General features: G+C 40.2%; 2 protein-coding genes across 5 annotated transcripts in view; one reads left to right on the forward strand and one right to left on the reverse strand.

Annotated features, from left to right (window-relative positions):
• RARS2 (arginyl-tRNA synthetase 2, mitochondrial) overlaps nt 1–631 on the reverse strand; it is a 78,311-nt gene extending 77,680 nt beyond the window's left edge. For both annotated transcript variants that reach the window (XM_058435387.1, XM_032154926.2), the window contains exon 1: nt 526–631. In XM_058435387.1, the coding sequence (XP_058291370.1) occupies nt 526–561 (36 nt within the window). In that variant the 5' untranslated portion in view covers nt 562–631. The remainder of the gene's footprint in view (nt 1–525) is intronic.
• Nucleotides 632–738: 107 nt separating this feature from the next.
• ORC3 (origin recognition complex subunit 3) overlaps nt 739–14,438 on the forward strand; it is an 88,294-nt gene continuing 74,594 nt past the window's right edge. For 2 of the 3 annotated variants that reach the window (XM_032154890.2, XM_032154896.2), the window contains exons 1-3: nt 739–796; nt 4,875–4,929; nt 14,286–14,383. In XM_032154890.2, coding sequence (XP_032010781.1) covers nt 773–796; nt 4,875–4,929; nt 14,286–14,383 — 177 coding nt within the window. In that variant the 5' untranslated portion in view covers nt 739–772. The remainder of the gene's footprint in view (nt 797–4,874; nt 4,930–14,285; nt 14,384–14,438) is intronic. The other variant, XM_032154905.2, reaches the window with a different exon arrangement.

Here is a 14,438-nt window from a genome sequence, read left to right on the forward strand (position 1 = left end):
CCCTTCCTCACAACAGTGCTGTTCAAATATGACCCTGAACCAAGAAAAACTGCGTCTCAGATAGCTCTTGTATCTTTGGGCGTTACTAAAAATAATTCTAGGGTAGGCTGCCTAAATGACTGCAAGAGAAATAAGCAGCTTTAAAATGTCCTTCTGAAGAACAATCCAGATCCATCATCAATGTCACTAAAGTGTAAAGAACACTAACTTCTATGGGGTCTAATCACGGTCTAATGACTTGCCGCCACCCAGGTAAAGCATTCGTAGCTGTGGGGTGGGAAGGAGTGAAGAAAGCACTAGGTACCTTTCAAAGTTTACTTTTCACCGGGACAAACTGATCCCAGCCGACCCTCCACAGGACTTCTGAAGCTCCACCAGCTCCAGAGAAGGGGGAGGAGGTGGTAGAAACTAACCGGATTCCGTGGGACCCACCCTCCAGCTGACTGAGGACTGGCCCGCAGCGGTGAAAGGCCTTTGGGGTCCCTAGCTCCTCAGGGACTCCTCTGCGCGCTCCGGGATCCATACCTGGCAAGCAATAGCGCGGCGAAAGCCGCACGCCATGTCCGCCTCTAGGGAAGTGCGCCGCAGTCCCCCAGTCCCGGCCTCGCGCCACCTCCCTATACGTCCCGCCTCCCCGCGCCGGAAACCCGCCCCGGAGGGTGATGCCAGCCAATCAAGGAGCCGCGTGGCTCGCCACTAACCTCTGCCCTGCAGCCGCGAGGGAGCGCGGGAAATCCCGAGTGCATCTGGAATACGCAGAGCCAGGAAGACCATGGCCACGTCCTCGATGTCTAAGGTATGTGGTGGCCGATGCTCACTGTGGCTCTGCCGCTGCCTCATTCCCCTTTGAAGAAGGGATGAAGCGGAGGTTACGTAGGCCTCCGTTCCCTGGCTGGAGGGGAGGGAGGGAGCGGCGTACTGAGCCGAGGCGTCCTTGCTCCAGATCAGTTGAGGCCAACTTTGCTTGGGGAGCGAGGACGCGGATCTGCCTTGTGGTACGGCTAGGAGGATTTTTAAGTTCTAGTTGGTGGAGATCGGATATCCTGATGATGTGGCCCGGTCTCTCATTTTTCCCTCTCACAAATACTGTGCGCCAAGCACTCCGTTAGGTACCGAGATGCAGTTTCTGCAGTCAAGAAAGTCGGTAAACATAGATAAACTGACGATCACAAATTTTAAGTGTTAGCAAGGAAAAGAGTTCTAGGCAGACAACAGAAGAGTGGGAAGAACCTAATATAGGTTGCCAGGGGTTAGCGGAGGCTTTTTGGAGAAAGTGACCCTTTCGCTGAGACCTGAAAAATGAGTAGAAGTTAGGTTAAGGATTAGGGCGAGGAGGGCAGAGAGAACATGTTTCTTCGGCCCAGAAGATAGAAATAAAATGGCATATTAGAGGAATTTAAAAATCATAATCAGAAAGTAGACAAAGAGTGGGAGCGTCATGAAAAATGAGAATGGAAAAGTAATGTGGATGCGGATGTGTGTGGTGGGGTATCTTATAGACCTCCTCATCTTGGCTACCCAGATGGCAAGAAATTGCAAGACATAGTGTAGTTGGTAAGAAGATAAGCCCTAGAGCTGTATTGTCCAATTTGTTAGTCACTAACCACATGTGACTATTTAAATTTGAGTTAAAATAAAGTAAGATTAAGTAAAAATTCAGTTCCTCCGTTGCACTAGCCACATTTCAAGTGCTCAATCATCACATGTGGCTGCAGCTACCATTTTAGATAGTGCAGATATATGACATTTCTATCATTACAGAAAGTTCTGTTGGACAGCGCTGTTCTGGACCACAAAAAGTAAGACCTTGAGTTCTATTATAAGTGCACCGGGAAGCCCCTGAAGTTAAGCTGTCTGAGAAAGCTGAAAAATGCAAATGAAGAAGCTACATTCTCCCTATGTTAAAACAATGGATTGATGAAGAAGGCCGTATCATGGATCTGATTTTTTATTTTGATTAAAATGGTTTATGAGAAGCAGTGCTTTTAAAGACTACATCTCAAGGAGAAAGGACAAGCCCTGGGGTTTAAGGTTATGCTAGTAGAGATTTAAAGGTAGTATTTTTATTAGAAATGGTACTGGTTTTATTTTGTCCTGGTTATAATGTTCTGTAGGTTTTGAATGGTCTATCCCTTAATCCTGTTGATTGCATAAGCACCTCTTATTTTTATGTATCTTGCAGAAAGTAAGATTTTTCAGGAAAGCATTTTTGGTATTATAACAGAAATGTCTGTATTGGGATGAGACCTTACATGAATAAGAAGCTTTAAGAACTATTTCATGAATTTATGGAACTGCAAGCTTTTTTTCTTTTTCTTTTCTTTTTTTTCTTGAGATGGAGTCTTGCTCTGTTACCGGGCTAGAGTGCAGTGGCGCGATCTCGGCTCACTACAACCTCCGCCTCCCTGGTTCAAGCTATTCTCCCGTCTCAGCCTCCAGAGTAGCTGGGATTACAGACACGCACCACCACACGCAGCTAATTTTGTATTTTTAGAAGAGACAGGGTTTCACCATGTTGGCCAGGCAGGTCTCGAACTCCTGACCTCAAGTGATCCGCCAGCCTCGGCCTCCCAAAGTGCTAGGATTACAGGCGTGAGCCACCACGCCCGGTCCTTAAACGTATCAAAACATTTTAATGTCTCTTTCCTCATGAAATTTTCTGGCTGTTGGCCTTCCTCTATCAAACAACATCACTTGACCAGCAGTTCCAAATGGTTAACCATGTTACTATCACTGCCCTATATTAAGATCCTTTCTGATCACTCCTCATATCTTGCTCCTTTGAAGCTCGTTTTTCCTTTACTGAATTGCAGGTGGATTTGGAAAGGAGGCAATGACAGGTTTGTCATGGTATCCCATGATTTTTCTAAATACGTATGTGATTTCACACACTTCTGCTAGTTGCAGGTATAAGAATATAAGGCACAGGGCTGTGTGCGGTGGCTCATGCCTGTAATCCCAACACTTCAGGAGGTCGAGGTGGGTGGATCATCTGAGGTCAGGAGTTCGAGACCAACCTGACCAACATGGTGAAACCACATCTCTACTAAAATACAAAATTAGCCTGGCATGTTGGTGGGCGCCTGTAATCCCAGCCTCTCAGGAGGCTGAGGCAGGAGAATCGCCTGAACCTGGTAGGTAGAAGTTCCAGTGAGCCGAGATTGTGCAATTGCACTCTAGTCTGGGAAACAGAGGGAGACTGTCTCAACAATAACAAAAAAAAGAATCTAAGGCACAGTTCTTAATTTGGAACATGTAATCCAAACGGCTACTTTATATTTGCACAGCAGTCTTTAACACTATCCTGAGACAACTTTTCCTAGGTATCGTTCTTTCATTCTGTCTTTTATTTTCCATAGAAATTGAAATCTTTAAGAAGTTATCCATCAGGCCGGGTGCGGTGGCTCATGCCTCTAATCCTAGCACTTTGGGAGGCAGAGGCGGGTGGATCACGAAATCAGGAGTTCGAGACCAGCCTGGCCAACATAGTGAAACCTCGTCTCTACTAAAAATACAAAAAATTAGCCAGGCATGGTGGTGGGCACCTGTAATCCCAGCTACTCAGGAGGCTGAGGCGGGAGAATGGCTTGAACCCGGGAGGCAAAGGTTGCAGTGAGCCAAGATCGCACCATTGCACTCCAGCCTGGACGACAGAGCGAGACTCCATCTCAAAAAAAAAAAAAAAAAAAAGAAGGTATCCATCACTAGGACCACTAACTTGGGGGTGATCTACCACTAGTCAAATAATAATATGGAACTAAACATAGCTGGGAAATTACCAGGACAATTACTTGGCAAGCATTTATTCATTCCATATACTGATTGCCTAATATGTATGTTAGCACTATTCCAAACATTGGAGAAACAATTATAAATAAAATACAGTTTGTGCTTGAAGGCGCTCACAGTCTACTCAGGGAGACACACCCATACACAACTATGATATACAATTAAAGTGACTTAAAACAATGCAAAATAAAGATGTTCAAGTACTGAGAGATCTCGGGGAAAGGAGAATTTCTGGCTAGAGAATTGTGAAGGGTTTCCTGAAGGAGATGAGTGTTGAGTCAAACTTTAATGGATAAATGAAGAAAAGTGTGTAGAGTGAAACAGCTGCAATTATCTATTTACTACTAAGGTTGTAGATACTTCAAGTTTAAATAAGTTTTGGGTTGGGAGAACATCACTGTTTTCAACCTTTTTGATCTTCATTTTTATTTATTTATTTTTTGAGACAGAGCTTTGCTCTTTGTTGCCCAGGCTGGAGTGCAATGGCACAATCTCAGCCCACTGCAACCTCCACCTCCAGGGCTCAAGTGATTCTTCTGTCTGAGCCTCCCGAGTAGCTGGGATTACAGGCTCCCACCAACACGCCTGGCTAATTTTTACATTTTTAGTAGAGACAGGATTTCACCATGTTGGCCAGGCTGGTCTCGAACTCCTGACCTTGTGATCCACCCGCCTTGGCCTCCCAAAGTGCTGGGATTACAGGCATGAGCCACCGTGCCCAGCACATTTTAATGTATAGTATTAATTCCTTTAAGTTTATGAAAATGGAACCTTTCTGGGCTTTAATTTAATCAGCTTTTATTTTCTTTGTCTACCTCTTAGATCAGGTGTCAAAGAGCAAAATCAAAAATGGGCATCTCATGGGAGGGAGGGGAGGGAGTGGATAGTCCCCCTTGTTGTTTTAGAATTTTCTTTCTGTAGCTCAGAGAGAAGTGATGTCATTTCTTAGAACCTGAAAGAAATATGTTCTCTTCCTACCATCTTTTTTTAAAAAAGTGCTTACCCATAAAATATTTGGTTAATCAGATTTCTCTGCTCCTTGGCTACTTTGACTTTATGCTTTTTGTCTTTCTTTCTTTTTATAGGGCTGCTTTGTTTTTAAGCCAAACTCCAAAAAGAGAAAGATCTCTCTGCCAGTAGGTAAGGTGTCTGAATATTAAATTTTTTATTCCCTACCTTCTTAAACTATTAGGAACTAACCCTAATTGAATTTAGTAATTCTCTTCTCTGAGCTTGGCTTACTTGCCATGTTGATGTAGGATTTATGTTCCAAGGCATTGGTCAAAGAGATAAGAGGACACCCCAGGGCTCTAATTGAAAAGAGAATCCAATTACACCTTCCAAAGGTAAGTTGGAAGCAAATTCCCTTCAAAGGATATGCTGCTGTTCTTTAAAAGAGATTGTCTTTTTGATTACTTCTCTGCCATTGTTTTTTTATCTACAACTTTAGAAATGAAAGTGAGTTTCTGCTAGAGAAACATTTTGATCCTTGATGAAGTAATCAAAACAATAAAGGCTGACTGGCAACCCAGATTTTTTTATTATTATTTTTTTTTTTATTATTATACTTTAGGTTTTAGGGTACATGTGCACAATGTGCAGGTTTGTTACATATGTATCCATGTGCCATGTTGGTTTGCTGCACCCATTAACTCGTCATTTAGCATTAGGTATATCTCCTAATGCTGTCCCTCCCCCCTCCCTCCACCCCATAACAGTCCCCAGAGTGTGATGTTCCCCTTCCTGTGTCCATGAGTTCTCATTGTTCAATTCCCACCTATGAGTGAGAACATGCAGTGTTTGGTTTTTTGTCCTTGCGATAGTTTACTGAGAATGATGATTTCCAGTTTCATCCATGTCCCTACAAAGGACATGAACTCATCATTTTTTATGGCTGCATAGTATTCCATGGTGTATATGTGCTACATTTTCTTAATCCAGTCTATCGTTGTTGGACATTTGGGTTGCTTCCAAGTCTTTGCTATTGTGAATAGTGCCACAGTAAACATACATGTGCATGTGTCTTTATAGCAGCATGATTTATAATCCTTTGGGTATATACCCAGTAATGGGATGGCTGGGTCAAATGGTATTTCTAGTTCTAGATTCCTGAGGAATCGCCACACTGACTTCCACAATGGTTAAACTAGTTTACAGTCCCACCAACAGTGTAAAAGTGTTCCTATTTCTCCACATCCTCTCCAGCACCTGTTGTTTCCTGACTTTTTAATGATGGCCATTCTAACTGGTGTGAGATGGTATCTCATTGTGGTTTTGATTTGCATTTCTCTGATGGCCAGTGATGATGAGCATTTTTTCATGTGTTTTTTGGCTGCATAAATGTCTTCTTTTGAGAAGTGTCTGTTCCTGTCCTTTGCCCACTTTTTGATGGGGTTTTTTTTTCTTGTAAATTTGTTTGAGTTCATTGTAGATTCTGGATATTAGCCCTTTGTCAGATGAGTAGGTTGAGAAAATTTTCTCCCATTTTGTAGGCTGCCTCTTCACTCTGATGGTAGTTTCTTTTGCTGTGCAGAAGCTCTTTAGTTTAATGAGATCCCCTTTGTCAATTTTGGCTTTTGTTGCCATTGCTTTTGATGTTTTAGACATGAAGTCCTTGCCCATGCCTATGTCCTGAAAGGTATTGCCTAGGTTTTCTTCTAGGGTTTTTATGGTTTTAGGTCTAACATGTAAGTCTTTAATCCATCTTGAATTAATTTTTGTATAAGGTGTAAGGAAGGGATCCAGTTTCAGCTTTCTACATATAGCTAGCCAGTTTTCCCAGCACCATTTATTAAATAGGGAATCCTTTCCCCATTTCTTGTTTTTGTCAGGTTTGTCAAAGATCAGATAGTTGTAGATATGCAGCATTATTTCTGAGGGCTCTGTTCTGTTCCATTGATCTATGTCTCTGTTTTGGTACCAGTACCATGCTGTTTTGGTTACTGTAGCCTTGTAGTATAGTTTGAAGTCAGGTAGCGTGATGCCTCCAGCTTTGTTCTTTTGGCTTAGGATTGACTTGGTGATGCGTGCTCTTTTTTGGTTCCATATGAACTTTAAAGTAGTTTTATCCAATTCTGTGAAGAAAGTCATTGGTAGCTTGATGGGGATGGCATCGAATCTATAAATTACCTTGGGCAGTATGGCCATTTTCACAATATTGATTCTTCCAACCCTGAGCATGGAATGTTCTTCCATTTGTTTGTATCCTCTTTTATTTCATTGAGCAGTGGTTTGTAGTTCTCCTTGAAGAGGTCCTTCACATCCCTTGTAAGTTGGATTCCTAGGTATTTTATTCTCTTTGAAGCAATTGTGAATGGGAGTTCACTCCCCATCAATACCTAATTTATTGAGAGTTTTTAGCATGAAGGGTTGTTGAATTTTGTCAAAGGCCTTTTCTGTATCTATTGAGATAATCATGTGGTTTTTGTCTTTGGTTCTGTTTATATGCTGGATTACATTTATTGATTTGCCTATGTTGAACCAGCCTTGCATCCCAGGGATGAAGCCCACTTGATCATGGTGTATAAGCTTTTTGATGTGCTGCTGGATTCCGTTTGGCAACCCAGATTTCTAACGATGGGGGAAATGTTATATAGAAGATAAAATGATAATTGGTAACATAAGGAAAACCTAAGAAAGAATGATTATAAATTTGTGTATATTTTCTAATGAAAATTGTATAAAAATTATTTTTGTGTTAAAATACAATATTCATGGGGAGACTTAAATATGCTTAAAAATTTTGATGTGATATTCCATTTTATGAATAAACTTGGCAAAGTAAATTAAAGCAATCATCTGTATGGAACATATAGGAACTTAGGGCTTAGTAACTACATGTATGTTAGAATATTGCATGTTCTAACTTAGGGATAAATGCTGTGCCCATCAATACAAGCTGAGAAAAAAGCCCAAGGTCTTGGATCTCTTACAGTAATTCTACCTGCTAGAGCACAAAGTTATGGAATCTCCTGGACTATAAGTAAAGGAATTTGGAGTGTGATCCTGAGCCTGACCAGCTCTATGGCTTTGGCCCTGCTGTTTAACCTTTCCCTAAGTCTCTTCATCTGTAAAATGAGCAACTATACTCGCTTATCACTAAGATTTCTCCCTATTCTCATTCTGTCTCTCTAAGAGCTAACCTGTAGAGCTTTGTAAGACTATCGTAAATACCATGTGAATAAATTTGTGTTATCATGGATTGTTACCACCTTGGCCTTATAGTTTGTGTTCCAAGACTCCTGTTTCTCACTAGCCTGAGGGAAGGGAAAAAGCTGAGAATGAGTAGCGGAAGACTTTCTACTCTCACAATGGCTACATATTTCCAAGTGGCCCAGATTTCCTCTCTGTTAGTCTTCACATCCTTTCTACCAGTTTGCACCCTCCATCATCTCTCGGAAGCACAGGAGTCCCACACAGTTCTCAATCACTCTTCATCTCATAAAACTAATTTGTTAAATTACTGGGTTTTAATCACTCATAGACACACATACTTATGTTATTAAGGGAGTGGATTTTTATCACTCACTCAGACATTTGCATACTCACACACTCATATACCCATGTGGGTAAGAGAGGAAAGACATTTCTTTTGGTTTTGTTTATTCATTTATTTTAGCGACAGGGTCTCCGTCTGTCACCCAGGCTTCAGTTTGGTGGCCTGATCATAGCTCACTGCAGCCTTGAAAACTCCTGGGCTTAAATGATCCTCCCACCTCAGCTTCCCAAGTACCTGGGACTACAGGCATGCACCACCATGCCTGGCTAATTATTTTTTAAAATTTTTTGTAGAGACAGGGTCTCACTTTGTTGCCCAAGTTGGTCCTGAACTCCAGGGCTCAAGTGATCCTCCCGCCTCAGACCTCAAAGTGCTGGGATTACAGGTGTGAGCCACTGTGCCCAGCCTAATTTGTTTGTTTGTTTGTTTGTTTGTTTTTTGAGATGGAGTCTAGCTCTCAGCATGATCTCAGCTCACTGCAACCTCTGCCTCCCAGGTTCAAGTGATTCTCCTGCCTCAGTCTCCCAAGTAGCTGGGACTACAGGCATGCACCACAATGCCTGGCTAATTTTTGTATTTTTTAGTAGAGACGGGATTTCACTATGTTGGCCAGGCTGATCTCGAACTCCCGACCTTGTGATCTGCCCACCTCAGCCTTCTAAAGTGCCAGGATTACAGGTGTGAGTCACTGCGCTTGGCTGTTTTTTTTTTTTGTAAGGCAAAAACAACACAGATTGTCTTAAAGTCCCAGTGGTTTCCTGGGATGAAGTAGGGGAAATTAACTGCAAAAAGGCAAGAGGGAACTTTCTGGAGTGATGGAAATGTTCTCTGTTGAAAGAGTGGTTATGTAAGTATATACCTGGGTCAAACTGTTAGAATGATTGTGTTTAATTATTTGTAAATTATACCTCAATAAAATTCAATTAATAAAAAAAGATACTGTCTTCACTTTTTTCATTTATATCCTGATACCTGTTTAGTGATCAAATTAAGAAGACTTGACTTCTTCAATCAAATCCAGTATTAGTATCAGAAAGTATTTATTGCACTGGTTCTCAATCATAGCTTCACATTAGAATCATTTGGGGAACTTTGAAAAAGTCTTATTTTAATATAATTGTAGATGCACATATAATTACATATAATAATCTTCCACCAGTAAGTACCCTACGACCAGTTATCCCCAGTGGTAGTATCTTACATAACTATAGTACAGTGTCACAATTAAGAAACTGATATTAATACAATCTACTGACCTTATTCAATTCCAACTTGTGGGACTTTGAAAAAATGCAGGGTGAGAGTTCCTTATCCCATATCTTGGGACCAGAAGTGTTTTGGTTATTGGAATTTTTTCAGATTTTGAAATATATGCCTGTATATAATGAGATAATCTTGGGAATGAGACCCAAGTCTAAAAATAAAATTCATTCATGTTTCATATACACCTTAAACACATAGCCTGAAACAAATTTTACATAATATTTTAAATAATATTGTGCATGAACAAAGTTTTGGCTGTGTTTTGACTGCGACCTGTCACTTGAGGTCAGATATGGAATTTTCCACTGTGGCATCATGTTGGTACTCAAAAAGTTTCAGATTCTGGAGGATTTCCGATTTTTGGATTAGAGATGCTCAGCCTGTGCCAATGCTAAGACCCTAACCCGGATCAATTGAATTGGAATCTCAAGAGTGGGGCCTAAGTGTTAGAATTTTTCAAAAGCTCCCCACGGGGTTATTGAGTATTTACGTTCCATATTCAGCACTGTGAAAATTAATTCCAGTGGAAAAATTATTTTATGGAATTAAGCATACCCATGTACTAGTTTTGAATTGAAAAAAGAAAAAATGAACTATGCCACTCTTTGACTAAGGAAATAAATGGGTAACTTGAACATACAGGATTTGTTTTAAGTAATGATACACACACACACACACACACACACACACACACACAATTTTTTTTTGAATAGAGATGAGATCTTATTATGTTGCCCAGGCTGGTCCTGAACTCCTGAGTTCAAGTGATCCTCCCACCTTGGCCTCCCAAAGTGCTGGGATTACAGGGGTGAGTCACCATGCCTGACCACACATTTCTTTAATGTTGCAGATTGCTCAACTTACTAGAAATAGGTCAGAGAAAATTCAAGACTTGTTCCCCCATTATCATTAGGGACACATAGCATGCAGTGACATCTAATATCATCACCAATGTAATTATAACTAATACAGTTGTTAATATTTCTTGGGTGTTTACAGTGTGCCAGACTGTTTTGTTTTGTTTTTTGAGACAAGATCTCACTTTGTCACCCAGGCTGGAGTGCAGTGGTACAATCATTGCCCACTGCAAACTTGAGCTCCTGGGCTCAGGGAATCCTCCTGCCTTAGCCTCAGCTAGGGCTACAGGCTCATGTCACCTTGCTTGCTAATTTATTTATTTATTTTTTAAGATGACATCTCACTTTGTTGTCCAGGCTGGTCTCAAATCCTGAGCTCAAGCAGTCCACCTGCCTTGGCCTCTGAAAGCGCTGGGATTATAGACCCAGACTGTTTCAATCATTTTATATGTGTCAATTTGATTAATCCCCTCAGCAAACTACAAGGAATGTATTACTGCCATTGAAATATATAAGGATACTTAGACATATAACTTTCTCAATATTATAATGTTAGTAAATGGTAGATCTAGGATTTGAACCCAACCTCTCTGATTCCAGAGCTCATGATTTAACCATAGCTTAATATTGCCTCTCATTATATAAGGCCAAGTTTCTACTTAGAACTTTTTGTATTGAATTTAAGCTACAACTTATTAGGACTGGTTTATAGTTTTTAGTACTAGTAAACCTGATGTGTATAATTGTATGATTTGAACTTTGCTTTAGAAGTTTGCTAGGCTTTTTTTTTTCATTATGTAGCTCTAAGACCAACAGATAGTGTTATAATATGAAAATCTTTGAGGAATTGACCCTGATTGTAAGGCAGATGGAGCAAGAATGAGGGAAACATACCCAGACTTTAGCATTTGCCTTCACTGGCTTCAGTTGTTGAAACAGATTGACTGAAGAAGTAGGAAGATGCTCTGCATTTTGCCCACCATCTGTACCCTGACTGAAGACACTTGGCCATGTAATTAAGACTGGTAACTCTCCCTCTCCTCAGTATTCTGTGGATGACTGCATATCCAGCAAAACAACTGGATAGGAACTGGAGAGAGAGAGACTGGCAGCAGCACTGGCACTGTAGGAGATACCCACATTGAAGTAGAGCACTGTGAATAGGAGCCAAGGCAGGTAGAAACCTGGCAACAGTGAGAGCTTATATTCTTCAGTGTAGTTTTTAAATTTACCTACCTAATCTGTAACAGACTGAGAGAAGTCATGGTAACAGTTTAAAGTATCCTACTGCTGTGTTTCCCAGTTTCTAAGAGGCTTTTCATGTGTATTTTGATGCGGCATTATTCTGCACATAAAAATTGTGTCTTGATTTGCCACTTTCACGTTATACTATGATTTTACCTATTAATGTAAAGTGACTATTTTTGTTCTTTTTAAAGCTACCTTGTTGTTCTGCCTTGTCTCTTTTTTTAATTATGTATGTATGTATGTATGTATGTATTTTGAGACAAGGTTTTGCTCTGTCGCCCAGGCTGGAGTGTAGTGGTGCAATTTCAGCTCACTGCAACCTCTGCCTCCCAAGTTCAGGTGATTCTCCTGCCTCAGCCTCCTGAGTACCTGGGACTACAAGTGTATGCCACTATGCCCGGCTAATTTTTGTATTTTTAGCAGAGACAAGGTTTCACCATGTTGGCCAGGCTGGTCTCCAACTCCTGAGCTCATGAACCGCCCACCTTGGCCTCCCAAAGTGCTGGGATTACAGGCATGTGCCACCACGCCGGCCTGCTTTGTCTCTTTAATAGTGTCTTCTGGCTGGGTGGGGTGATGTATGCCTGTAATACCAGCACTTTGGGAGGCCAAGGCAGGCAGATCACTTGAGGTCAGGTGTTCAAGACCATCCTGGCCAATGTGGTGAAACCCTGTCTCTGCTAAAAATACAATAATTAGCCAGTGTGGTCGCGGGCGCCTGTAGTCCCAGCTACTCGGGAGGCTGAGGCAGGAGAATCACTTGGACCTGGGAGGTGGAGGTTGCAGTCAGCTGAGATCTCACCACTGCACTCCAGCCTGGGCAGCAGAGTGAGACCCTATCTCAAGTAATAGTAATAATAATAATAATAGTGTCTCCTTGCTTTCTTTTTTTGTTGGCATTTTAATTCTATAACCTTGTCTGCCACTTTACCATATGATGACTTCAATGTATTCTCAGGCTTTTGATAAAATTAAAAATCAATAGTTGCTAAAAACTCTGAGTTAACTGTGATTAGGAGAGAAGTTCCTTAACATGAAGTGAATTTCTATTCCAAACTATCAGTTAACATTAAAACTTGGTGGTAGATTATTAGCAGCAGAAATTTAACATGAACACTCCAGTTGTTACAATAAAATATGTAGCAGTAAACAACAAGAAATAGGAGGGAAAGTAGAAAACTATAAGGAATCTAAAATATTTGATTAAAAAAAGAGACCTGTGATATTGGGGTTGGGGATTTTTTAACATATTAAAGATGTGATTTTTCCCCAGATCAATCTATGGATTTGATTTTATCTAGTCAAATACCAATACAACTAGTTTTGAGAAGTGACAGGATTACTATAAAATTAATTTGAAGAAATGGCTTAAATTTTTTTGAAAAAGAATAACAATGTTTGGGGGCAGCAGGAGGAAGACCTGAATGTATTTGATAAAATGTACAACATACAAAGCCATAATAATTAAAACAGTTCAGGACTGGTAGGGGAATAGGGTTGGATTCAGTAGAACAAAATAAAAAGTTCAAACATAGTTCAAAGTATATATAAGTATTTAGACTATAAGGGCATGTCAAATCAGTGGGAGAAGGATGGATTGTACAAAAAATGAGGGTTTTTCAAACCAAATGTCATAATTTATGTGTGAGTTATGAAATCAATTTAGTGGACTATGAGTATATACAAAATAGGAAAGAAAACATTTGCTATTACATAATAAGGGTGAGTGTTGTTTTTTGTGACTTTAGTTTTTGTTCATTGTCTGTGTGTTAGGTTATGATGTAAAGTGTATTCCTTAATGTGGATCATAGTTTGAAAAGTTTGAAAGCCAGTGCAATAAATGGTATTTTCACAAATAGCTAACCATTTGGAGAAAACATTCAAAAAGGATATAAAAATATACAGACAGAATAAATGAAAGACTGGACTAAACTATGTCAGTGGAAAAATACAAGAATAGTAGTAGTAGGTCATTCAATACAGGAGAGTTCAAAGCAAATGTATGAAACAAAGTATACAAGGTTGTAGAATAACAGCAAATAATGAAAACATTATTAAATGCATATAACTCTAATTAAAAAACCACTTAAAAACTGTTAGAAATTCAAAAGCAAATGATAGAAATACAGTAGAAAGATTGACATTTTTAATCTTAAATATACAATAAATATGGTAAAAATAAAAGATTATAAATAAAATGAAGTACAGAGGATATTAAATGTTATCTGTCCCCAAATATATGTTTTTGATGAATATAAAAAAAATTAAGGCCAGGCGCGGTGGCTCACACTTGTAATCCCAGTACTTTGGGAGGCCAAGGCGGGCAGATCACTTGAGGTCAGGAGTTTGAGACCAGCCTGGCCAACATGGTGAAACCCCATCTCTACTAAAAATACAAAAAAAATTAGCCGGGCGTGTTGGCGGGCGCCTGTAGTCCCAGCCACTCGGGAGGCTGAGGCAGGAGAATGGCGTGAACCCGGGAGGCGGAGCTTGCAGTGAGCCAAGATCGCGCCACTGCACTCCAGCCTGGGGGACAGAGCAAGACTCTGTCTCAAAAAAAAAAAAAAAAAGATCTATAACTTATACTATTATATGAAAAAAGAAATTGACTTATTTCTTTCTGTTTTTAGAGGACTATTTTAACAAAGGGAAAAATGAGCCTGAGGACAGTAAGCTTCGGTTCGAAACTTACCAGTTGATATGGCAGCAGATGAAATCTGAAAATGAGGTGAATACTTTTTTTTAATAACTTTTCTGTAACACCCTAAGTCTCATTTTTGTTG

This window comes from Hylobates moloch, unplaced genomic scaffold, assembly GCF_009828535.3.
Source record: "Hylobates moloch isolate HMO894 unplaced genomic scaffold, HMol_V3 SCAFFOLD_2, whole genome shotgun sequence".
NCBI lineage: Eukaryota > Metazoa > Chordata > Mammalia > Primates > Hylobatidae > Hylobates > Hylobates moloch.